The sequence below is a fragment of the Sardina pilchardus genome, chromosome 9, assembly GCF_963854185.1.
Source record: "Sardina pilchardus chromosome 9, fSarPil1.1, whole genome shotgun sequence".
Classification (NCBI taxonomy): Eukaryota; Metazoa; Chordata; class Actinopteri; order Clupeiformes; family Clupeidae; genus Sardina; species Sardina pilchardus.
Window position 1 is genome coordinate 28261411 of NC_085002.1, and position 27094 is coordinate 28288504.

The following is a 27094-nucleotide window of genomic DNA, read 5'->3' on the forward strand; positions in this document are numbered from 1 at the left end:
ATTAAACCTAGCATTACAAATCATCCTCAGGAAGGATGCTGTAAAACTGACCTGGAAGTAGGGTATTTCAAGAGAGCAAGAGCAGGTTATGACAGCAATACTTGAGTTGTACTTGTTTGTTCATGGGTGGGTATAGTAAAGCAGTATATCATATATCTGATACCTGTGCAGAAAAATTATAATGATTATGACAATGATGACCCCCACAAGGTCTCATTCCAACTAATCCGGCCCACTGCTGAGTAGGAGTTAGACACCTCTGATTCAGACGGACAGACAGACAGACAAACAGTTTCAGGTTTCACGTCTACATTATGTTGGAGACAAATGTAGTTTTGTTGCGATTCGCCCTCTTGTCCACATTCGACCACAGCTGTGCAAACTATCTGTTTAGATGTAGTCAATGAGCAGTGGGGCTAAGCGCCCATGCATCCAAGTAGCCTATCCTTGGAATTTCCGAGAAACTATTATGATGTGAATAAATTAACATACGAGCTGTCTATTGCACCCAGGCAGTAAACTTGGCAAACATTGCCTCTTTACCCTCCAGTTTGTACCATAATTGTAACCATAACTGTTAAAAAATCTGAATTACGAATTTTAATGCAGGTTTTTAATGCTTTCCAAACTGATACAGAGTTTGTGGACCCGGATCAGATTTAATCCGAAAATCCGCGTTTGATTCGGTGCAGTGTGGCTGTAGCCTCACTTTCCCCCATCTGTATTAATGCACACAGCCAGTCACCCTGTCGTTCACATGCAGAGCGGCAGGGCTGTAAGACTGATAGTAGCTCAGCTTAGAGCAGTGCGCTGTGAAAGTGTGTTAGGATAAATCTTTAGATCCCTGGCAGGTATTAATAGCCCACTTAAGCTATTTAAAAGGCCTAGTTTCCAGGGAGCTTTGTCTTGGCGTTCGAAAGCTTGTCTCCTTAGCACTGATCTCAGAACAGTATTGCCGCGCTGTAGTGACTGTTTAATTGTGTCGAATCAGGTAGAGCACACAGATTGTAAACATAAGGAATAGAGCCCACAGTAGGTTGTAGTAGAGTACAGCGTTTGTTGTAGAGGACACATGTTTTGAAACATAACACCATGCAGAAGACACGCATTCTCTTGTCATTTCTTCTGGTCACATCATATGGCTTGTTCAGTTCTTTCAACCTGTTGTTTTAAATCTGTTGTGCCCTAAAAATAAGCATGACTTTACAGAGAACCGTAGATGCTGCTGCATTGTAAACCCTCCAACTGGCCAGTGGTCCGTGCAGAGTGACCCCTGAGAGAGTGGTTAAGGGTGGCTGAACACAAACACGTTCTTCATTACCCTTTGGACGCTGCGCCTCACTGGCTCCATCTGAGCAGTAACCATACAAGGTTTAGGGTTGAACTAAAGCATGCCAGGAGAGAACCCCAAGCAGACCCCCCCCCACACACACACACACACACACACACACATACACACATATACACACACACACACACACAGACACACACACACACACACACACACACACACACTCACAGTTTTATAGTGATGAGTTACACGAGTTTAGCTGCAGATGATCATCGTCAGCGTTGAGGGTCACTGAGAGTGCAGTCAGTTAGTGCAATAGTTTACTGAAAGGCCTAGGAAATAGTGTGAGAGAGTGTCTATGGTGTACTGTAGTTCAACAGTGGCTTTACAAGTCAAGAGTGGTTTGGTATGTTATTATTGGCTGGTTAAATCATTAAACCTAAGGCAGTTTCTGAGGTGAGGTGTTGTTTGGTTGGGAAAGATTTTGGTGGTATGTCATGGGACAGTGGGAATTGAATCAAAGGTTGTATCTGATGTGTACCGTAATTTCCCAACTAGCCGAAGTATATACATTGATTTTGCAAAATGTATTCAGCTGTGAGGTTAATACACAGGGACAGTTAATATGGTAATGATATGGTTTTGTTTCTTTTAACTTGCGTAAAACACTGTCCTGCGGCTAATGTGGCTAATAAATAGGAAATGACTGTAGCATCAAGCAAGAGTGAAAGTTACAGTTAGGAATAAATGAATCATGTGTGGTTGTAGTTGGTCATGTTTGTTTCTGGGTGGAACCCCTGGTGGTTTACTGCCCACTACCCCCACTCTGGGTCTCGTCAAAGTCCAAGTGATCTACTGTACTTAATAATACCCCGACTCTCTCTCTCTCTCTTTCTCTCTCTGTGTCTTAGTCACTCAACATCATTATTGGTCAAGGTTGATCTGCCCATTTCAGGATTTAGCCGTCTCTCGTAGCTTAGTGAGTTTGCAGTGAGTAAATGGAAGCTTGCCCACCAGGAAGCAAATGAATAAGAATAACATTGCACAGTATTCAATTTCAAGCTTTGTTGAGGTTGTCCAGATAAGGCAAGTTATGTAGCTGGCCTGAAATAATCATCTTTTACTATAAATATGAAATGACTTCTTTTTGGAGCGATCAGCGTTTGTTTTTATTTCAGTGATCTGTCTGACACCTACGTTTTCCTAGTATAATAGTCCCATGTTTTTGTTATTTTTATTATTGCACTGTTTGATGGTTATGTTCATTTTAGAAAACATTTCTCAGCCAGTTCTCCCTCCTGTTCCTCTCCTTCTCCATAACCACAAGAATCCCCTGTAGGTTTCAACTCCTCTCATTAGCTGCCTATCACTGAATGCTTTTGTTATGGGAATTGTGCTGAGGCATACCGAGCATTTGCATAGGAGTTCTCTGAAATAGCAGCTTCTCTTTCCGCCGCTGGCCCACACTGGCAAATGAGCCTGCTGCTGCCCTACCACAGCTGTTAGGGCAACATTTGTGCAACGTTTGTTTGCACCCAGCCACAGCAATACTGCTGATCTCCCTATCACTAAACAACACTCAGCCTACTGGGTTGACCCTCAAATTAAAATGGGGCCCAATCAGTTTCATTATTAAAGTGGTTTATTTAATTGGCTATCCAGTTATTTATGCATTTAGCTGTATTTATTAGCTAGTTGGCTAATTAGGTAGGTAGTTACATTAAGGAAATGCGGAACGCTGTTTTCCAGTCCGCTGGCTTTCTAGTAATGGCTCACTGACGTTAACATGGATAATCATGATGGAGCTCAAGCAGCTGCACTTAGCACAAGGCTGTAGAGATGGAGTCGGCTCCTTGAGTCTGACATCCGAGTGGCTCTGATATCCTGAGTCTGTCAGCTGGAGCAGGAAATAATGGTGTGGCTGGCCTCATTCACACGGTGATATTTCATATCATAGTGTGTCACTGTTAGCATCTCTGGCCTCATATCGTGGACTCTCCGCCTCTCTCACGCCTCTTCTTGCCTCTTGGACATCTCCCATCTCCTTCAAGGTCACGCTGGTTCTTACTCTCCTCTCTCCAGTGAATCGTCTCTGGGCTACACCCTCCTCTCCCCAACCCACGTGTTGCCAACAGCACCCCCCCCCCACCCCCCCACCCCCCCCGCTTAATGGGAGGACCTTCCATCCGTCTCCCGTCTCTACCGTTGCCCGTCTTCCCATCTGGCTGCGACTCTCCCGACAGCTAATCCCAGGATGCTGCTGTTGTACTCGCCGCCTCTTCTTACTCCACCAGCCGCAATGTCACTGGAGCAGCTATATATAGCCCCTGTCACACATGATCATGCTCCCCCTCAGTGCTACTGACAGAGGTAGCCCGGCCGCGGCCACAGCCAGGGCCAAGGCCAGTGCTGGCCAGACCGGCCGACACCCATCCCTCAGCCAATGGCGGGTCTCGTGTGATTACGGGCAGGTGTGATCTGATTTGGGCCCGGTGTCAGGAGAGCCACAGGCCCTTGTGTCCCACCCGGAGGCCATATCTATTCGCCTCACTCACTGTGCAGTATGCAAGGCTGTCCAAGGACAAGCAAAGCAAGGAATGATCAATAGGATAAGAAGTGTATTCATTTTGGTGAAAGCATTTGTCGTGTCTCCACTCGAAGGGGTTTTTGCTAAATGGTGCCGCTATCAGCTTCGTCATCAGGCACACTCACTCATTGGCATTGGATTAGTGCACCTGTTTCTTTTTATTCACTTGACTGGGCTAATAAACCATTTCCTTCTCTCTCTCTCTCTCTCTCTCTCTCTCTCTCTCTCTCTCTTCACCCCCTCCCATTCTCTCTCTCTCTCTCCGTCCCTCTTTAGACTGTCTCTTCAAGCTGTGCCCTATGAATAGGTACTCGGCTCAGAAGCAGTTCTGGAAAGCAGCAAAGCCGGGGGGCAACAGCACAACAGACACTGTGCTGTTAAACAAACTGCACGTGAGTGACTCCAGACCCCAACACACACACACACACACACACATCCCACTGATAACCCAGCCGTCCAAAGCACCCAGCAGCATCTGTCATGATAAGGCTCAGCTTAATGAGCAGCTGATATTAATGCTGGTGGTCAAGAGATACACAGCAAATGCAATATGGTCATGTTGCTATGAAGGGTTATGAAGCTCCTGACCTGCTCCTCCATCAGTTCAAACTACTGGGACATTATAGCTTTAACTGGTATGCATTGTATATAGATATACTGTACCTGTTTCAGGTGTGTCTATATGATATTTAGCATAGCGCAGGCTATTTCATATCAGTAAGTCTCTATGGTGTGTGTGTGTGTGTGTGTGTGTGTGTGTGTGTGGTGGGCACAGTGGAAGCTAGCTCTATGGAGTGCATGAGTAATTGTACAATCAGTGTAAGCACTAGCCTTCACGGGGCTGAATATTAAACCCTCTTGAAATATCATTGGTTATGGGTTTTTTTTTGCTTTGTTTGGTAACACTTTATTTGAAGGGGTCTACATAAGGGTGTCATGTAACCGTCATAAGAAAGTATTCATGACACTGTCAGAAAACTATTTTGGTCAGTAATAGTTCTTTGTGACAGCTTAATGACAAGTCAAAACTGTACCACTGTAGTTGAGGTCAAGAAAAGTATTCATGACCAATTTATAATGGTGTCATGACAGCCAATTGTTCAGGCTCATCACTTAAAAAACCTAGAAGATAAGTCAGGCCAAACACAGTTATATGTCAAGTTGTCATGACAATATTGTAAACGGATTACATTTTCTTGCCTAATGTCAAGTTGTCATGACAAAGACGCCGTCAGATAATGTCATCTTGCCTAATGTCAAGTTGTCATGATGATGACGCCCAAACAATGTCAACTTGACATAACAAAAACCAAATGACACATTATGACAACAGTCATAAACATCAATAATGTGTCATTAATGTGCATGACATGTGTCATGTCATTCTAATGACGGTTACATGACACCCTTATGTAGACCCCTTCAAATAAAGTGTTACCCTTTGTTTAATCTACATCTGTGGAAGGATACGAATAAGTTCATGGCAATTGGTCATGGACAGTTCTTAGATATGCATGCCTGCAAAGGTGGAGATGTGTTAGAGATCACCAGATAAGGGGATTCATCCTCTAAATGCAATGCATCAGCAGTGTTTTGATCTCTCTCATTCTCTCTCTCTCCCTCCCTCTCTCTCTCTCTCCCTCTGTTCTGCATCTTAGCATGCGGCCGACCTGGAGAAGAAACAGAATGAGTCAGAGAACCGAAAGTTGCTGGGCACAGTCATCCAGTACGGCAACGTCATTCAGGTAGCCAAAGCAAAGCCTGAGCCAAAGCAAAGCACCCCTCCCACAGCCCTGTGGCAGGCCTGACCTCACCGCGCAGTGCCGATCAGAGACGTGCCGAACGCTCCCCACGTAGGCGCGCGTGTGTGTGTGTGTGTGTGTGTGTGTGTGCGTGTGTGTGATCATCAGCCCTTTTGTTTGAACTGAATTTGTGTAGCGAGCGAGCGCTCTGGCGTGGAGCCGGTCTCCGTATCAGAGCGCGGCGACGATAAGCTGGATCAGCAGCACGTACTGCATGAAGTCATCCTCCTCCGCGGTTAGCGCGCGGCGCGCTGGCACACCTGGTGCCGGTGAGGTGAGGCGGCCGCGTGGCGCCGTAGCCACGGAGGGCTGGAGGGGTGCCATGATGTTTAGTGGCACTGATCAGGGTACACATAATGCACGCCATTGTTCCAAACACATTTTTTTATCTTGTTTATCTCTCTCTCTCTCTCTCTCTCTCTCTTGCTTCTCTCTCTTTGTCTCCTGATCTTTGTGTGTGTGCATGTTTGTATGTATCTGTTGTTTATTTGTTTGTTTGTTTGTTTGTGTGGGTGTGTTTGGATCTCGTGTGTGTATGTGTGTGTGTGTGTGTGTGTGTGTGTGTGTGTGTGTGTGTGTGTGTGTGTGTGTGTGTGTGTGTGTGTGTCCAATACTACCACAGCTCCTGCACTTGAAAAGCAATAAGTACCTGACGGTGAACAAGCGTCTGCCGGCCCTGCTGGAGAAGAACGCCATGCGGGTCACGCTGGACTCGGCTGGCAACGAGGGCTCCTGGTTCTACATCCAGCCCTTCTACAAGCTCCGCTCCATAGGAGACAGCGTGAGTGCCCACTCGCCCGCCCAAAATGAAGTGCCCTCTCGGTCACCCTGTGTTTTACAATACAGGATGCAGTCAGCATACTTGATTGCTTCCAAAAGATACTTGAGGGGGGAAGGGGGTTAGTTTGTGTCTGTGTGAGAATAGGCACACGCAGCACTAAAGTTTGCCGTCTAGACAACATTAAATGCCCTTTAAGAAATTATCCTGATGAAAAGTAGTTGGCCCTTTTTTTATTGAATTTGTTTATTGAATCTGAGGATTGTGGATCGTGCGTGTGTCTGTGTACGCGTTTCTATGTGTGTGGGAGAATGGTGTGTGTGCGTGCGTGCGTGCGTGTGTGTGCACGCGTGTGCACGTTTGTGTGTGTGAGAGAGAGCAGTGTGAGGTGTTTGTGATTAAAAGTGAGAGCAGTGAGTACATTTTGTGTGGGTATCTGAGTCGTGTGTGGATTAAAGGTAGTAAAAGTGTTTGTGTGTGTGTGTGTGTGTGCGTGCATGCGTGTGTGGTGTGTGAGTGTGTTACAGGTCAGTGGCACTGACCGAGTCTTTATGTAAGCTAGGAGTGGCTGTCCCGGTCTCCCTGTGACCGAGCGCTGGGTATCTTGTCAGGGCTCTAGGGGACGGTGTCCCAGCTAAGACCATTAGCACCATGGCCTCAGCCTGCACTCTCCCGTCCAACCGCTTAAGCTTACGCCATATAAATAGCCCTCGCGCACCCTCAGAGAGCAGCCACATGCTAGAAATATGAACAGAAACCGGTTTGTAAACAAAACCATCTGTTTTGGAAAGCATGTAGAAGCACAGTGATCACTAGGGGGTGCAGTAGAGTGCACAAATATGAGTGTATCTGCTCAGCTTGGTAGCACAGGCTTGGCTCTACTGGTTCTGTTTGTTTTCTAGTGTCCAAATGGAAAATCAAAACGTGTCATCCCCAGTCATCAGGGCCAATTGTTGATCAATAATTACTATTTTGCATGCTAATATAGTTTACTTTGTAAGTAAAGGTACAAAGCGTAGTTGCAATATTAATGCTTTACAACCATGAAGTTTGGGTGTGACATACCGGTCCATAGACAGATACTGAATTTTTAGACTATTTTTGTTGCGTACTGATGCTGCTTTATTGAGAGCCTGTTGTCCCTCCTGATCGTGCCCTTTTGCGCAGGAGTGCACAAATCCATGCTGAGTGCTTCTTTGTCATTCGTTATCAGACGTGACTGTGTGACTCTTCACCAGCTATCCCTCCCACACAGCCAAGCATTCTTTTCAGCCCTCCTGATCTCTTATACAGTGCTGTGTTGTGTTGATGATGTTGTTGTTGTTGTTTAGGCTTGTTTGTGTTTATCCCCTGTGGGGAAGTGTATAGTGCCAGTGAAATATATAAATACATCCTCAGCAAGTGACACTTTGGTGTGTCAGTGGGTGTGCTGCTAGAAAAGCGCTAGATATATGTAACATGTTGATGTTGTTGGGTGCCTGGAGGGGTGTGTGTGTGGGGGGGGGGGGGGTGTTGAAGTTTCTGTTGTCGGTTCGGCTGGGGTCACCCTGATGGCTGTTGTGTTTGTATCTGCAGGTGGTGATTGGGGATAAAGTGGTTCTTAACCCTGTGAACGCCGGTCAACCCCTACATGCCAGCACTCACCAACTAGTGGACAATGCAGGCTGCAACGAGGTGTGTACTGTATGCTCCTTTTGAATCTACAAGCAGACTTGTTATAGTGTACACACACACATAAACACACACACACACACACACACACACACACACACACACACACACACACACACACACACACACACACACACACACACACACACACACACACACACACACACACACACACACACACACACACACACACACACACACACAGGCATGGACTGGCCATAGGGCATACCGGGCAATGCCCGGTGGGCCGACGCATATATTTGGGCCGAGGCTGTCAATTTAATAATAATTAAAAAAAATATTAGGCTGATTTATATAGCGTACGGCCACAACGGTAGCGAATCGCGGCCCATTGGTTGACTGCCTTAATGGACATTGGGCTAGTCCAATGAAATCTCAGGGCCCTCCCTATCTCCCCCCCGGCCTCATCTCCCTCTTGACTGGAGTTCGACCTGAGTTTGAGACCGTCCGTATATGAAAATGTACGAAGACAAACCACAAAATCGCAAGGGGGGCGCAGAGAAGTTGCGAGATAAAAGGCAGCTGGAAGCAGCAAAAATGTGCTAAAATTACAGAAATGTTTGCCACCACAAGTTCAAACAGGGCCGTCGACATATTGCAGCAGTGCAGAAGCAGCACCGAGTGCACAGGCTGTCAGAGAGGCACATGCGAATGTGCAACAGAGTAGTTACACAGAGGAAGGAGTAGCTATTCAAATTGATTCGGAGGAGGAAGAGGTGAGAGACGTACAGATTGAGGAGGAGGTCAGAATAGCTACTGTGAGGCAGGTAAGAGTAGCCGAAATTTTTGGGCGCACAACGAACAATTAAAAGTTTGAAGTCTGCGACTGCTTCTTCCCTTCTTTTAGATGTATTGACCTACCTACTATGTAGGATTCAGCACCCAGTTAAGCAAAACAAAGTTTTATAGTGTGAGCGCGTCTTTTTATGTGGTTTCTTATAGTTTCTGTGTAGGCCTACCCCTCTCGCATGCATTTGAATTGCGATACCCATCAAATTAACGAGTTGTCGGCTCGCCATCAACCTTCCGAAATCTTAAGACAGTCACAATTGGTCGAAATTGTTGTCAATCTTGACGCAGTACAACAAGCAAACTATCAAATTTCTTTGCGACAAGCAGACACCCATACACACAGACATGCAGTAGACGCATGGAATGAAACAGGAATGGTGATAGCCCATGGAATTAACAATGAAAATGTTTTGGGATGTGTAGCCTATACATCTTCACTAAATAGTATCAAGGTGAATTGTTGGCTAAAACTGTGCAAATGCTCAACATAAATTATAGCAGGTTTTATTTAGTGAAGCATTTAATAGCATTAGCATATGAGTTTTGTGCGCAACCTCATCCTTGCTGGTTTAAAGGTCACTCTAGTGTGTGTGTGTGTGTGAGAGAGAGAGAGAGAGACAGAGTATAATAATAATTAATATTTTTTTAGCAAGGGTAGGCTAGCCTACTCGCTTCCATGCAGGCTACTGCGGTTTACTTAAATATTTTTTTCAAACAAAACAGTGTGCACATATGTTTTATCGTGTAAATTATCATGGTGGGCCACTATGGCCAAAAATGCCCGGGCCGTTTTTTGGTCCCAGTCCAGCCCTGCACACACACACACACACAGTATGTGTACTCTCCAGTCTATGCCAGTTGACTTTATTACTCTGCCTCCTCAGTTGAGTAATTCTCCTTTGTTTCCATCTCAGGTGAACTCTGTGAATTGCAACACAAGTTGGAAAATCGTCTTATTTATGAAATGGAGTGACAACAAAGAGACCATACTCAAAGGGGTAAGTGTCCTCTGACAGTTTATTTGGAGGATGTCAGTGGTCATCACTTCATTCTCACTCTCTCTGTCTTTCTCTCTTTCTCACACCCTCTTTTTCACTTCCCCCTCTCTCTCTTGCTCTTTCTCTTGCCCTCTCTCTCTCTGTCCCTCAGGGTGATGTGGTGAGGCTGTTCCACGCCGAGCAAGAGAAGTTCCTCACGTGTGACGATCACCGGAAGAAGATGTACGTCTTCCTTCGCACCACTGGCCGCCAGTCTGCTACCTCCGCCACGAGCAGCAAGGCATTATGGGAGGTGGAGGTGAGTCCAGCCAGAGAGGGTTAAAGTGGAGCGAGAGGCGCAAACGTTCGAACATTTCCGCGTTCTGTTTTCGCAAAGGGGAGGGGGGCGAAAACCCCCTTTAAGCAGACCTAGAAACATTCGAATTGAACTGCTTGCCGATCGATATCCCACTATGACGACTTTGCGACACGCCTCTTTAAGTAGACAGGAACTGTTCGAAATTTGCTTCCATAGAGAGATGCTCTATCTTGTCAGTAATGAAGGATCTTTGGTCCAGCTCTCACTTAGCATCAGGATGTGGTCATCATCAGTATGAGTACTGTAGGTCAGTTGTAGTTTCTTACCACGTGACATTAGAGAGTGGGGAGTTCAGTACTAGTGCATTTGATCCCAAGCAGTGTGTGGAACGAGATCATCATCATTTGCAGGTACCGTAATTTCCCAACTATTAGCCATGGTTTATACATTGATTTGGTAACATTTCTTCTGTGAGGTTACTAATACACGGGCACAGTTAATAAAATGTAGTTTTTTTAACTTGCATAAAACACAGCCCTGCAGTTTATGCACAATGCAGCTAATACACAGGAAATGAGTGTATAGCTGGTATACTGTAGGTGCTTGTATTCCCCCGATAAACCCTTGATACTGGCATTGCTCACGCTGTACAAAACAACAACTGTAGCAAAGAACTCAAGTTTGATCAACATATCAACGGGCAGCCGTGGCCTACTGGTTAGGGCTTCGGGCTTGTAACCGGAGGGCTGCCGGTTCGATCCCCGACCAGTCCACGGCTGAAGTGCCCTCTGCTCTGGGTTAGTGTGTGATTCACCTCACTGTGTGTTCACTGTGTGCTGTGTGTGTTCACTAATTTGGTTAAATTGGGTTAAATGCAGAGAAACGAATTTCCCTCACAGGATCTAAAAAGTATATATTCTATTCTATTCTATTCTATTCTATTCTATATGGTCACAGTCAGTTTAAAGCAACGTTAAAGCACTTTTCCTCTGTTGCACTTGCACGCTATTTGTTTATCTAGGAAATAGCCATGTCCACAGACAAGGTAGAATATGTTTTATGAAAGTATGATGTATTGCGACATCATACTTTGGTTTCTTAAATTTGGTTTCTTATGTCTCATTCCATCGAAGTACAGATCCGCTACCCGATCTGCTAAACTTACATAGTGCGGTTATAGCCGATAGGGCCGCCAAGACTGCAGAAGTGTGGTTCACCCTGTTACAAGTTGATGAACCACTGAAATGATTTTGGAAACATTATTTTAAGGTACAAAAAACTCTCTAGTGTTGCTTTAAAAATGTAATTTCTGTTGCAACAAAGTTCTAATATAGTTATAGGACGTCTTTTGTGAATACAATTTATGAGGAGAACTCTTGACATGATCAGTGAATGTAATTTTGACAATTTGAAGGTGGACTGAGATGAGTCGGCATTTCTACTTCCAGTGCAACTGGATATAATCTTGGCAAAGCTCTGTAAAAACAAGAATCAGGATGGTAAAAACCAAACCATGCTTACCATAAATCCAGCCTACAGTAACAGACTGGCAAATGGCCAGAAAGAGCAGTGTGGCTCCACTACAGACATAGTGGTCAAACAGCAGCAGAATATAAAGCCCACCCTGTAGGAAAAAGGGGAAAAAGGTCAACGTCTCTTGCAACAAAGTGACCACAGCAGCACACGCGCATTCGTCTTAGAACCTTCTATAAAGACAAAGAATGTCACCTCAGTGACCATAAATAGGCCAATCAGGAAGAGCACAGTCCCAATAGGAAGAGCTGTCTGTGCCAGCCATGCCTGAGTACGGTAGGAAACCTGTCTGTCACCGATGTCATGAAGCTCTCTAATCCGGCAAACTACAAATCACAAGACAGACAAAGAACAGGGACGGTGTACATTGATATTGGGGAAGGGAGATGTAAGATCACTGAGAGGGCCTAAATATGATGGTCCTGACCTGGCTGTCCACACCCAAAAGGAGGATCATGGTGAAGAAACAAATGGCCCAGAGTTGTGGCATTGCTCACACTTTATAAAACAACAACTGCAGCAAAGAACTCAAGTTTGATCAACATATGATCACAGTCAGTTTAAAGCAACGTTAAAGCACTTTTCCCCTGTTGCACTTGCACGCTATTTGTTTATCCAGGAAATAGCGATGTCCACAGACAAGGTAGAAGATATTTTATGAAAGTATGATGTGTTGCGACATCGAAGCAAGTCAAATTTGGTTTCTTATGTCTCATTCCATCGAACTACTGATCCGCTACCCGATCTGGTAAACTTACATAGTGCGGTTATAGCCGATAGGGCCGCGAAGCGACTGCAGAAGTGTGATTCACCCTGTTACGAGTTGATGAACCATTGAAATGATTTTGGAAACATTATTTTAAGGTACAAAAAACTCTTAAGTGTTGCTTTAATTGACATTAGTCATTTAGTTGACACTGTCCAGAGCGACATACAAAAAAAAGGGAACAATCAAGGTACAGTATGAATCTGTTAGTGCAGCCCCACTGTTAGTACTACTCCCACAGAATGTTAGTGCACAAGTAAGTACTACTCCCACAGAATGTTAGTGCAGCAGTAAGAACTACTCCCAAAGAATGGCATTGCAGTTTTGATGAAGTTAAAGAAGATAAGATAAGATAACCATGTGCTCAGGTATGAATGCGTCCATGTGTTCAGTGTGCCTCTCCGTTCCCCCTCTTGCCGCAGGTGGTACAGCATGACCCCTGCCGTGGCGGAGCCGGCTACTGGAACAGCCTCTTCAGATTCAAACACCTGGCCACTGGATGTTACCTGGCTGCTGAGGTAAGTGAGATTTGTGGTGATCTTGTGGTGGCCTTTGGAGGATCCCTTCCCTGTGGCGATCTTTTGAGGATCCTTCCTCGAGGTGATCTTAAGAGTATCCCTTAGAAGATCCCTTCCTTGTGGTGATCTTAAGAGGATCCTTTCCTAGTGGTGATCTTTTGAGGATCCTTTTTGGCTACTCCACCACTTCTCCTTGCCACATGTTTGCAATTTTCCTCCCTCACAGCTGGTTACCTGAAATTTCTGAACCACTGCATATGAACCCACGGATTTGGATACGGATTCACCGTGTTGCACATTATTCCACCACTTGGTTGAATTCCCCATTGTTCTGCGTTCTAAGGGGGGCGAGAATCTTTGGTAGCAACCATCCATTTAGAACTAACGGCTGGCCTTTGGCTATAGCAACCATCCATTTAAAACCAGTAACAGCAGTTTGTCCTGTAAGTTGAGAAATGAGTTGAAATGTGTCAGGGGAAAAGTAGTTCTACAAACAAGACAGTTTTGGCGATTAAAACGTTTAAATTATAACCGGAAATAAACAACATTACTGGCAACAGTGGAATAAGTGGCATAATGGACTCAACGGTGGTCGGTTCACATCAATAAATGCACTTTATCCGCTGCACGTCGGGCCATATCACAACCACTATCGTGCATTTATTGATGTGAACCGACCACCGTGTCGTCCATTATCCCTTACGTATTTAGTAGGTCTGAAAACGACATGGTCCTTTCAGATGTTTTGGGATTATGCAGTACATGTAGAAAGTCCTCTCTCTCTCTCTCTCTCTTCTGCAGGTGAACCCAGACTATGAAGAAGAGTGCCAGGAGTCTCGGTCCTCGGTAAGTGTGCCGTGTGTGTGCGTGTGCATTTGTGTGTGTGTAGGTGTATGTTTTGTGTGCATGTGTGTTTGTGTGTAAGGGTGTGTGTGTGTGTTGGTATGGTTGTGGGTGTACATTTGTGTATGTGTCTGTGTGTGTTTGTGTATACTCGCACATGTATTTGTGTGTGTGTGTGTGTGTGTAGGTGTATGTAGGTGGCTTTCTCGGCTCTGTTCCATTCTTTAAAGTCTGTGGTGGATTTGTTTGTTTGTCTTTCTCTCTCTTTTTGTAGGTGGGGGATTTTGTCCCCTTTAACTTCCAGGTACTGTGCAGTAGCCCCGTGGTGCATGTGTGTGCAGTCAGTCTGTCTTGGCATACTCCTTTGGACTCTCCTAGTGCATACTGTAGCTTCGCTTCAACCCAGTGCCTTGACGCTTTTTGTGAAGCCCTTTTTTCGCTGTAAATTCATGTTTGTATGTTGGCCCAAGCATGTATGTCCTGTCACCTCACAACTCCGAATGGATGTCTTTTGTGTGAGCAATGGCATGCTTCAGCAATGCAAAAGTTTGGAAATGTTCCAAACTGCTCCGTTGTGGAACTTCATAGCTAATTATGAAATGTGAAATATGTGATGGGTATCAACATTGAGTATGCATGCCATCTGCCCAACATAAATGTGAATATAAACATTTGCTCTTAACTGCCAGCAATACTAACTTGCATTGCTGCTTAATTGTAAGCTCAGATAGGGGCTTCTTGTGTTTGAGGGTACTGTTCAGATCTCACCACAGGGTGTCATCTGTCGACAGTAAATGGAGCCAACTCTGCTCCGTTTGGCCTCAAGATGGCGATATTTAGCTCCAAACCACATCCCTTTGAGTACTTCTCTGTGCCAGGGAGATGTAGCCAAACTGTTTATTAAGGTGGGACTGTGTGATTTCGTCTCCAGTGGCATATTGATTTCATTTCCTTTGATGAAACAAATTGCTCCTGTCATAAGATGCATGCCCAGGAGATTTGATTTAGTTGGCTGGCTGCTATGAAGAAAATGACAACTTCTGGTTTGATTTCAAATCTGATTTCCATCTAACTCACTCATTATGGGTTTTTAGAGATATAATTCAATCTTTTCAAGTTTATTGCTTCATCCTGACCACAGTTTATGTTTGGCCTCTTCAAGAGTGAGGACCCAGTTGTGCTGGTCATCTCGTGAGCCAAACTGCTAAAACCAATTAGCCAGTCAGTTTAAGTGATACTTTGGGACACATACATGTTTGTTTTCTGTAGCTGTGATGGGTTTCTCCATATGCTGTAAAGGCTAGAAGTAATATCCCATCAACTGTACATCTCTCTAAAACTCACTTAGAACAAACATACATACAGCTTACACACACACACACACACACACACATAGGTGCATAGTTAATGTTCATGTTCAATATGATATTTTCCTATCATATTTGAGTGACAAAATAAGCAAACGTCAATGTAATATTTACTTGCCACATGTAAACATACACACATGCATTACTCCATAGTTAGTATTCACATATTGTATTTTATGTGACTTTGTTGCCTATGTTGACCCCTGACCCCTCCCCCCCTCTCCTGCAGCTGGACTCTGACCACGAGGCCCTGAGGGCCCGCCTGCGCACCCCCAACGAGAAGGTCATGTACACGCTGGTGTCCGTCCCCGACGGCAACGACATCTCCTCCATCTTCGAGCTGGACCCCACCACGCTGCGTGGGGGGGACTCGTTGGTGCCCAGGTACGGAGCTTTCCGGGAAACTTCCCCCCCCACACCCACCCAAGCTTGTGATAGTCTCGGTCTGACTGTGTGTGTGCTGGTGAGAGGCGTTGGACTGGAGCCTCAGACTCACGCGGGCCGAGGGGGGGGGGTGAGAGAGCTGACAGGCCGTCAGCTGGGAAATCTACCGCCACTTGTCTGAGTGTTGCGTATGCAGGCATGAGTGTGTGTGTGTGTGTGTGTGTGTGTGTGTGTGTGTGTGTGTGTGTGTGTGTTTGTGTGTGTGTGTATGACTAAGTGTGTGTGTGGCTGGCTGGACATTTCCGCCTGGGGTGAGGCGTGGGCTGATGATCCAAACCAGACTGTTCTGCTCTGTGTGTGTGTGTGTGTGTGTGTGTGTGTGCATGTGTGTGTGTGTGTGTGTGTCAGTGGCGAGTGATCAATGTTTACATTTTCAGCTCCCACACCCACGCTCAGCAGCAGCTACTACAGACATGACGTTCCACACCACAGCACCACCTCCACCCCCGCCCATCCAAACTTCACCTGTGTGGGTGTGTGGGTGGAGCAGAGACGCCTGGCGCCCGTAGCTCTTTGCCTCAGATGGGGTTCCCGTCTCCTAGGCCAGGGGCACCTTCTCCTTCCTCCCTTGGTGTGTGTGTGTGTGTGTGTGTGTGTGTGTGTGTGTGTGTGGGATGGAGTGTGTGGGGGGGGGGTGTTTGCTTTGGACAGGGTGCGGGAAGGGCCCTCAGAAGGAGGGGCCTGACCAGAATCCAGGCATCACAAATTCCATGTAGCAGCTGAGGCAGTCTGCAGCGTTAGCTGTTGAGACATTTCCTCGAGGACTTTTTTTCTATTGTCAGTCTCATTTGTGTGTGTGTGTGTGTGTGTGTGTGTGTGTGAGAGAGAGAGATAGACAGACGGGTGGGGGGGGGGGGGGGGGGGGTGGTTGGGAGAGTCAAAGGGGTTCTGAATGTTTTTGTGATTGTCTGTATGTGTGTATTTGTGATTGTGTATGGGGGGAGGGCAGGGTGGGGGGTCCCACATATGAATGCATTTCATCAGTGCGGAAGTAGACACGTTAGGGAGAAATAGGGGCAAATGCTTTTACTCCATGCATTTCCTATAATCACCAGTGTTCCTTGAAATCCTTAAGCTTAAACCTAATCACCCACTGGAATTCACTGATCTGGTGACTTTGATTTCTGTCTTACATTGCCTCATTTTATGATTCCATGATGTTATTCCTGTGTGTGTCTGTCAGGGTGTGTTTGTGTGCGTGCCTGTTTGTGTGTGTGTGTGTGTGTGTGTGTGTGTGTGTGTGTGAATGTGTTTGTGTCATCTGCAACTGACAAACACACATCCAGCATGCATTCCCACTCAGACACACGCACGCACGCACGCACACACGCACGCACGCACGCACGCACGCTCAAATACATACATCCACCCACACACACACACACATTCTCAATGACTCCTCCATCAGTTGTCATATCTCGAAAAACACAACCTCAACCTGGGTGGGTCCTGCTTGTGTCACCATCGTTTCCAGACAGTGTGTCAGTGCATGTTTTTTTGCAAGCCTGCATGAGTGGGAGGTGTGTGTGTGTGTGTGTGTGCTAAGATTCTTCTTGATGGCTCAAAATAGTCAGGAAAGTCCCCCCCCCCCCATCTCAACGGCTGGGGCAGGAAGCCAAGGCAGCCATTTCACTCAAGCAAGCCATCGTGCGTCCACCCGGCTGTTGCAACATGCAGTGTAGAAAATCTTGTCACGCCTCTCTCTCTCTCTCTCTCTCTCTCTCTCTCTCTCTCTCTCTCTCTTTCTCTCTCTCTCTCTCTCTCTCTCTCTCTCTCTCTCTCTCTCTACCACATGTTGCTCATCCGTAAAACAAGAAGCCAGGTATTGCGCAACACCTCCACCGCCTCCCAAGCTTATACATCCAGTCATCTGGATGATGTCTCTCTCTCTCTCTCTCTCTCTCTCTCTCATTCTCTCTCTCTCTCTCTCTCTCACTCTCTCTGGATGAAGTAATCAACACTTCTTCAGAATTCGTGCAGCAGCCAGGAAAAGTCCCCCTCAATCCCAGCCCATTTCCCAGATCCTAGCCTCGGAGCAGTCTTTAAGGAGTGAGTAGCAGTAAGCGTGAATAGGGCTTATGTTGAGAAATCACCTGGATTGTTTTATCTGGATCACCCAGATCTTTACCAGCCTGCAAAAACGGAATAAGCACTGAGTTCAGCAGTGTTTAGAGAAGATTAAGATCGATGAAGCTGAGTTTGTTCTTTGATCTTTTTTTCCCCTTAGAGGCAGGTTTTGTTTATGTTTTTCCATGGACATGTATTGTTCGGTGTGCTTTGAAATGGCAGTGCAGTGTGTGTGTGTGCGTGTGTGTGCGTGTGTGTGTGTGTGTATGCGCGCGCGTCTGTGTGCGTGCGTGCGTGCATTTCATAGAGGTTTCCATGACAATCCCTCTTGTTGTCAAGGCATTGGTCAGATAAGCCCTGCGTTGCCAGATGAACGTGGAATGAGGCATTGTGATGCTTCCGTAGGTGAACACACACACACACACACACACACACACACACACACACACCAGCTCAAATACAAACATTGGTCCATTCACTCGAATATAAACAGGCCCTTAAGAATGCACACACTTCCCACGGCTAAATGCAAAACACTCCCCACCCCATCATCACCATATACTGTATACACTCTCTCTCTCTCTTTCTCTGTTCTGTTTCTATCACACACATAGAACTCACATGGATGCACACCCACATGTACAACCACATGCAGTCACTCACACAAACATCCTGGGACACACACACACACACACACACACACACATGTACTAACACATGCACTCAGTCATTCTAGGACACAGACAAGCACATGCACACAGACATACACATGCACACACACACACACAAACACACATACACATACACACACACACACACACACACACACACACACACACACACACACACACACACACACACACACACACACACACACACACACACACACACACACCGACAGGAACACAGACACTCACACTCACACTCACCCACACTTCCTGTCCAGCCAGCCATACCTGAAATAACCCCCTACTGCTGCAGAGGACCGAGGAGGGCTCCAAGTGTGACTAATTATTTGGGCTGAACATAGAGCACAACACACACACACACACACACACACACACACACACTCACAATCTTTCTCTCTCTCACACACACACACACACACTCACACACACACACACACACACACACACACTCACAATCTCTCTCCCTCTCACACACACACACACACACACACACACACTCACGTTCACTCGCTCACAGTAAGCTTGTGAGGCAAATGGCCCATTACGCAACCAGTGCGAGAATACAGCCAGAGGCCCTGCTGAGGTGTGTCAGTTGGCAAAAGGCAGCAGGTTCAAACTGGACCACAAGAGATTCATTCATTCATTCAGTCAGTCAGTCAGTCACGCATGCAGTCAGTCACACACACAGTTTTATTTTGTTCCCATTTATGCGTTCCTCTTTTCAGGACTCTTTTTATTCCTCCGAACCCTCCTAAAGAAAGAATGAGCGAGAGACAGAGAAAGAAGGAAAGAAAAGAAAGAAAGGAAGGAATAAACACATGATAAAGAGTTATGTGCACGAACGGCCGGCCACGTGCAGGAACGGGAAGAGAGTGCCCGGAACAATTGAGCCGCGGCTGGCACGAGTTATTGAGTTCCTCTCCTGTCCTCTCGTGCGGCGGAGGGGTGGCGAGGGCGCCTTCGGCACAACAATGCCGCCTTTTATGCAGACAGGTGTACAACCTGGGCCAAATCAAGCAGCTGCCCGTGGGCAAAAACGCCTCTGTGTTCAGCCAACGCTAGCAAAGCAAGCATTCATTCTTGCCATTTCAGAGATGTGCTGAGCTGGTTGTTTGTCTGACTCTGAAGTCGCGTACAGTATAAATGTAGCTTACATAAAACACACACATTGTACATAGTGGATGATTGTATGTTTTTGTTGAGTGTAAAGTGTGTGTTTTTTTCCTCAAAGGAACATGGAGATGTCCCGTGCTATGTGAGTGCCGGCGGGCACAGCTCATTTAATTATCCCACATCCATATCGGCCTTCCGTGTCACATGAGCTGCATGATCTGTCCGGAATTATTAGAAGAAAAAAATTTGTCTTTTTTTTTAAATATGTTCCTGCCTTCTCTTCCCCCATCCGTATCTCCTCTGCCTAATTGCCCTTAAAGGTCTTCACGTGACTGAGCTCACAGGGCCCTTTCCCACCACTGCCAAAACCCAGACCGTTGAAGATTTAAAATGGTTTTGGGGACATTTCTGAAAATAGACTTTCACGCTCATGACCAAAATTATTGCTCCTTGTGGTGCCAGCAAGTTTTTGCCAAAAAGTGTTTTCATTATTGGGAATTTACAGGATTTACCCAGAAAATGCTGATTTTATGCTTACCCATTGATTTCACCACTGAGAGAGCTGCTCTCCGCTGATGTCTGTGGGGGCAGTCTTGCCCTTTTAATCGCCAGAATTAGTCCTTGTCCCCAGAGAAGCACATCTCTTCTGAAGTGACTTGTGTCTTGAGGGGGTGGGGGGAGAATGTGGTCTGTGTGTGTGTGCGTGTGTTTCTGGCCTGGCCTTTGAGGTGGTGTTCTCGGACTGACTAGGCGCTCTGCCCTGTGTTCCTCAGGAGCTCGTACGTGAGGCTGCGCCACCTCTGCACCAACACGTGGGTCCACAGCACCAACTGCCCCATCGACAAGGAGGAGGAGAAGCCCGTCATGCTGCGGGTACTGGATTGATAAAACAAGTCATATTTTATTGCTAAATGCATGAAGGGCAATACAAATGAAAGCCAGATAAAACAAGTTATTTCTTAAGGCATGGCAAAGTATGTTTATACCATATTTAATATACACAGAGGCAATTTAATGTGCTTCACATAAATAAAGACAAAAAAGAAAAGATAAAGACAAATAAAAGATCAAATAAGGTTCAAAAGGAGTCAGGGGAAAAGTAAGCATGAGAAGTGGTGATGTTCTTTGCTTCCTGTTGTACCTGCGGAGCCGTGATGGTTTCTCTGCACACAGATCGGCACGTCTTCCGTGAAGGAGGATAAAGAGGCCTTTGCCATAGTGCCCGTGCCCCCGGCCGAAGTCCGAGACCTGGACTTTGCAAACGACGCCAGCAAAGTTCTGGCCTCCATCGCTGGCAAACTGGAGAAGGGCACCATCACACAGAACGAGAGGAGGTAGGAGCGACTCGGGGGGGAGGGGGGGAGGGGGGGCGGTGCTTGTTGACGGCCTGGCGCCGATTGAGACATTCCTTGCCAGTCGTGCCAACAGGCAGCAGCGGTAGCACCTGACCGTGCCAGTCGGGGCTGTTGTTTTGCTCTCCTGCCCGCGCTCATGTTCGCCCCAGCATGCGCTGTCAATCACTGCTGCAACTGAGACCTTTTGGCTCATCGGCCGTGTCGTTGCGATTTTCTCATGTGTCTCGTGTGCTGCTCGTGTGCGCAGGTTTGTCACTAAGCTGCTGGAGGATTTGGTGTTCTTTGTGGTGGACATCCCCAACAGCGGGCAGGACGTGCTGGAGATCATGGTCAACAAGCCCAACAGGGAGCGACAGAAGCTCATGAGGGAGCAGAACATCCTCAAACAGGTGCAGAAGCCCCACACCACCTCCTACCTACTGACCACCACCACTGATATCCCCTCCCTTCACTTTTAGTCCGCTCCTTAACCTAGACCATCATCCCAACTGACCTCCTACCGCCAGATTACCATATCTTACCATTGCAATCATGCAGTCATTCAAGATGCTCTGGCCTACATCGTCGATGTTGTTGTTGTTGTTGTTGTTGATGTTGTTGTTGTTGTTGTTGTTGATGTTGATGTTGATGTTGATGTTGATGTTGTTGTTGATGTTGATGTTGTTATTGTTGTTGTTATTGTTATTGTTGATGTTAATGTTGTTATTATTGTTTTTGTTGTTGATGTTGTTGTTATTGTTGCTGTTTGTAGATCTTCAAGCTGCTGCAGGCTCCGTTCACAGACAGCGGTGACGGCCCCATGCTCCGTCTGGAGGAGCTGGGTGACCAGCGCCACGCCCCCTTCAGGCACATCTGCCGCCTCTGCTACCGGGTGCTGCGCCACTCACAGCAGGACTACAGGAAGAACCAGGTGACACACACACACACACACACACACACATACACACATACACACACACACACACACACGCTGTGACACCTGACCCTTAGAAAACGGATGGGGGTTGTGGGGATGGGATGCCTTGTGTCTGAGCTCACAGACGCGCCTTTGTTGGTGCATGTGCGGAGAGACACAACTAATTGGGATGAAAATGCCTGGCCTTCGTCCTCCTGACCCCTCCATGTGATTAGATTAAGTGCGTCTTATCCCGACACTTGAAGCACTTACACACCGCCGCCCACTGCTGATCACACAGCCTCACCCTGTTGACCCCCCTGGGTCCCGAGACAGACTCGAGCCTCGCCCAGGTCCACAGCGCTGCTCCTGGATTCCTAGCCATGCACCAGTGTTTTTTACTGCATTAGATTGCATTGCATAATACCCCTAATGGCCATAAACTACAGTACAAACTATAAAGGTGATGATACCTGCGGCAGCCTTTTGAGCAATGTTGCTAGGCAATAACGTAACCAGTTTGGATTGGATGATCATGGAAATGTATCTACTGATGATTTAAAGTTCTGCAGAAAATAAAAGTGTTGGCCAATGCCAATGGGAATCTGCTAGAACAGCAGTAATCAGGAACAGGAGACGGCACCACGGCTCAAAAGGTTGCCTTGTGTATCATCAGCATAAGCTACGCATGATCCGCAGTTACGCACATAAATCATGCAGCGCCACAGTGCTCCGAGTTATTAAAGAAAACAATCCCGTAAATCTTTTATCATGAAGTCAAGTCAAGTCAAGTCAAGTCAAATCACGTGTATTTACACTATGTGGCACCATTTGAGTTCAACACAAAGCGCTCTGCACACATAAACAGACAAATGAATAAATTGACAAATCTAGCAACAAAATCCTGGACGGAACGGCATGGTACACATACAGTACATTTAGACAGGAAACAAACAAATGAACGATAATAAAAAAGTAAATAAATATATGGATTAGAATCTGTAAGTGAAGTTCAATCAGTTCATTGGTCAGGCCTAATGTTCCATTGAACAGTCCAACTGTAAGCAACGTTTGCCTGTAGGGTGGTGCCCTTGAACAGTCCAACCAGACAACACTAGGCCATCTGGAGGTCTCCGGAGTCACAGGCCAGCCGTCAGCCACTTCTCTGGGCTCCTTTATCAGAAAAGGTTTTCCTACCATATGATGCATACATCATGTAGCCATAAAGTACCGTCATGTCCCAGCTATTAGCTGCGCCTTATACATTTATTTTGCAAAATTTCTTCCGCTATTAGGTCAATACACGGTGGTAGTTGGTATGATATTTATATGGTTTTGTTTCTTTTTAACTTGCATGAAACACTGTCCTGCGGCTTATACGGCTATTACACAAGAAATGGCTGTACTTCTTTTGGCATAGTACCCGTATCAGAAATTGAGAACTAGATGTATCCTGACAAGACGGAGCATTTCTACATTTTGTCATGTCATTTTGGATTCATGTCTGAGCAATGCTGCCGTGTGTTTCCCTGACCGTAGGAGTACATCGCCAAGCAGTTCCGCTTCATGCAGAAGCAGATTGGCTACGACGTGCTGGCCGAGGACACCATCACGGCCCTGCTGCACAACAACCGCAAGCTCCTGGAGAAGCACATCACCGCCGCCGAGATCGACACCTTCGTCAGCCTGGTCAGGAAGAATAGAGAGCCCAGGTCAGTTCGAGTCTCTGGACGTCACTGTTGTGGGGAGATGGAGTAGGCTGTCCTTCATTTGGGTGTTGCGGTCAGTCAGTCGAGAGGGTCTCCAACGTCATACTGCATGTTGTTCTAATTCAAACATTGTCTAGTTTATCCCCATGTTTTTTCCCCCCATAAATTGCGACGAAAAGTAATTTAATAGTTCACATGACCTCTCCAAGATTGGGCTTCCTGGAAGCAGGTATGGCGTGGGTGTTTGACCTCATAGGTCAGAGGTCAGAGGTGGAGTGTTAACACTGGATTAGCTCCCCCATTATTTCTATTTGAGCAATGACGCAGCCACTTTCACCTTCAAACCCAGTCCATAATAGGCCTAAGTAGGTGGAACGAGATGTTTGGAGATACTGGTGTGCTGCAGTTGTAAGTTCAGTAGATTTTTCCCATGGCCATGGGTGTTCACACTAGCGAGTTGAACAGGAAAACGTAGAAGTAGCCACGAATAAAAAGCCCAAACGAAATCAGGTGTACTTGTTTGTTGGTTTGTAGATTGATGGGTATACATTTAAGCATGTTGACTAAATTTGTTGTTGTGTTATGTTTGTCCATGGCTGAAAATGTGTGTTTGTGTGTGTTTGGCTGCACAGCAGCGTGTGTATACATTTATGTGGGTTTGTGCACACAGGTTTCTGGACTACCTGTCCGATCTGTGCGTCTCCATGAATAAATCAATCCCCGTGACCCAGGAGCTAATCTGCAACGCTGTGCTGGACCCAGCCAACGCCGACATCCTCATTGAGACCAAGTGAGACTTCATTAGCAGGACGCTAGAACAGAGAGCCACATGTGTGCCTTGCCTTACTGCCCCAAACAGGAAGCACAATGTTCTTAGTGATTAGTTAATGCGTTTAGTATGCTACGCTTCTTTTTTAAAAGTTCAACTTTATGAAATGGAAAAGAAAGAACAGCCTAAATGTCAGTCACTGTTGCCCTAATAACATGTTCCAAAAAATGTATATGTTTAAGTGGTTTCATGAGCCACCCAGCCTAATGTTTCTCATATGATCAGCGTGTGTGTACGTGCAGTCGTGGCAGACACAAATTGAAACAGACAAGGCAACGTGGATGCAAAGTTTGTTGACATTCAGATACAGAGAACAAGCCTGTCTGGGACGTGCTCTTTTCAGTCCACAGCCCAAGGTGGTTTCATTAAAAATAATTTTAGATAGCGTGTCTTTGGTAATGAATTCTGCTGGGTACACTTAAATGAATAGGCCTTGAAATACCCCTTAATGCAATGCAATTTTTTTTAATGGAATTTGTTGTTCTGTGCGAATGTGTGGCCTTGGCCTGGGGGCTTTGGTGGCTCAGGAGGTTCAGGGGGTGGCCGGTTCAAGCCACTCTTCTCCTGACCCGTCAAAGTGTCCTTGAGCAAGACACCGAACCACAAAGCGCTCCCGAATGTACAGTATGGCATCTGTGTGTGTGTGTGTGTGTGTGTGTGTGAAAGTGAGGGATGAAATTGTGAAGCGTGTTGAGTACTGGGAGAACAATTGCTGTAGAAATGCAGTCCATTTCCCATTTTCCTATCTGTCAGGCTGGTCCTGTCACGGTTCGAAGTGGAGTCCGTGACTCTCGGGGAGGCCCCTGTGGAGACGGAGGAGGACGAGGAGGAGGTGTGGCTCTTCTGGAAGGACAGCTGCAAGGAGATCCGGAGCAAGAGCATCCGAGAACTGGCCCAGGATGCCAAGGAAGGCCAGAAGGAGGACCAAGAGGTCATCAGCTACTACAGGTGCACACACACACACACACACACACACACACACACACACGCGCACACACACACACACACACACACACACTCAAACACACACACACACACACACACACACACACACACACAATCAAACACACACACACACTCAAACACACACACACACACACACACACACACACACACGCACACTACACATTCTTAAAGGGACTGCAGTTATAGACGCACAGACCCTTTCATTCTTGCCCTGATTTAATAGCATAAGAAGAAGAAGATGAGCCTGTTCAGGCATTATAGCAACTCTACTACACTGTACTGTGTGCTGCTGTGTGAAGGTTTAGTTCCAGTGGTGTTGACGTATATGAGTGCATATCCAAAACAAGCAAACACTGCATTTAATGCCTTCCTATTCAGAGTCAGCAACGCGTTTCACTTGCATGTTTCTTCACGCTCATTCTGCAACGCATAAGCGTAAGCATTCGCAGGTGCAGTAAATACTGTATCTCCAGAGCCAGATGACCCCGGTCACACGATTGATCATCGTTGAGAAGATCAACACCTACAGTATTTCCCAGAAACCCATTTCAGCACCTGGCTGTTGGCGTTATGCGTGGGGATTTTCTGCCGAGTGATTGCAGTAACGCTGGTCTTGGCACGTTTCAGGTACCAGCTGAACCTGTTTGCGCGGATGTGCCTGGACCGGCAGTACCTGGCCATCAACAAGATCTCGGGCCAGCTGGACGTGGACCTGATCCTGCGCTGCATGTCGGACGAGGACCTGCCCTACGACCTGCGCGCCTCCTTCTGCCGCCTCATGCTGCACATGCACGTGGACCGCGACCCCCAGGAGCAGGTCACGCCCGTCAAGTACGCGCGCCTCTGGTCCGAGATCCCCTCCCAGATCGCCATCGACGAGTAAGTAGACGTGTCTCGCGAGCGAGCGCGGTTTGTGTAGTCGTTCCCTTTCCCGATGACGTTTGGCGATCTTCGCGCTCCATTTGCGCTGTGATTGTTGATTGTGCCGTGTGATTCATGTGCTGTCACAGCTATGACAGCGACGGCACCACGCGAGACGAGATCAAGGAGCGCTTCGCCCTCACCATGGAGTTCGTCGAGAACTACCTACGCGATGTGGTCTGTCAGAACGTGCCCTTCTCCGACAAAGAGAAAAACAAGCTCACGTTTGAGGTGGGGCCTGTTGATTTTGCATCATGCTCCTCAAAATAGTGGAAAGTCCCTCAGGCGCCCAATGCCTAACAACCGTTTTGTTTTGTTTGGTTTGGGTTTATTTTAGGTTGTTAATCTCGCCAGGAATCTCATCTACTTTGGCTTCTACAACTTCAGTGACCTCTTGCGCTTGACCAAAATCCTCCTGGCCATACTCGACTGTGTCAATGTCAGTACAATATACCCCATCAACAAGCTGGAGAAAGGAGATGAGAACAAAGGTGAAAACCAGAGCGGTAAATACTCCAGCTTCTTCTCTTCTCTTATCATGTTTTTTTTTTTTTCATTTAAGGCAAGGCAAGCACACAGCAATGCTTTGAAAAGGTAATGCCCAGCAATAACTTGGGTATAAAAGGATACATAGGGTTTGTAAAACTATGAAAATAAAATAAACATAAACAAATAAATAAATAAAACCATACAATTATATAGAATAAAATATACACTAAAAATGTTGACAGCAACATGCAACGCCTGATGAACCATGAAGAAGAACACAAATGTGTGTCATGGTCTGTGTACCGTGGTTAAAGCCCAACACAATATGAGACATACAGTATGTGATGTATAC

General features: G+C 46.4%; 1 protein-coding gene across 6 annotated transcripts in view; it reads left to right on the plus strand.

The window, feature by feature from the left end:
* Positions 1 to 27094, plus strand: part of itpr1b (inositol 1,4,5-trisphosphate receptor, type 1b) — a 123985-nt gene that overhangs the window by 14958 nt on the left and 81933 nt on the right. For 3 of the 6 annotated variants that reach the window (XM_062544560.1, XM_062544562.1, XM_062544563.1), the window contains exons 4-23: positions 4155 to 4270; positions 5537 to 5623; positions 6303 to 6461; positions 8034 to 8132; positions 9857 to 9940; positions 10092 to 10238; positions 12960 to 13055; positions 13857 to 13901; positions 14173 to 14202; positions 15495 to 15649; positions 20352 to 20451; positions 20752 to 20912; positions 21181 to 21322; positions 21685 to 21843; positions 23368 to 23540; positions 24208 to 24327; positions 25120 to 25314; positions 25960 to 26211; positions 26343 to 26484; positions 26591 to 26759. In XM_062544560.1, the coding sequence (XP_062400544.1) occupies positions 4155 to 4270; positions 5537 to 5623; positions 6303 to 6461; positions 8034 to 8132; positions 9857 to 9940; positions 10092 to 10238; positions 12960 to 13055; positions 13857 to 13901; positions 14173 to 14202; positions 15495 to 15649; positions 20352 to 20451; positions 20752 to 20912; positions 21181 to 21322; positions 21685 to 21843; positions 23368 to 23540; positions 24208 to 24327; positions 25120 to 25314; positions 25960 to 26211; positions 26343 to 26484; positions 26591 to 26759 (2631 nt within the window). The remainder of the gene's footprint in view (positions 1 to 4154; positions 4271 to 5536; positions 5624 to 6302; positions 6462 to 8033; positions 8133 to 9856; positions 9941 to 10091; positions 10239 to 12959; positions 13056 to 13856; positions 13902 to 14172; positions 14203 to 15494; positions 15650 to 20351; positions 20452 to 20751; positions 20913 to 21180; positions 21323 to 21684; positions 21844 to 23367; positions 23541 to 24207; positions 24328 to 25119; positions 25315 to 25959; positions 26212 to 26342; positions 26485 to 26590; positions 26760 to 27094) is intronic. The other 3 variants (XM_062544561.1, XM_062544564.1, XM_062544565.1) reach the window with 1 other exon arrangement.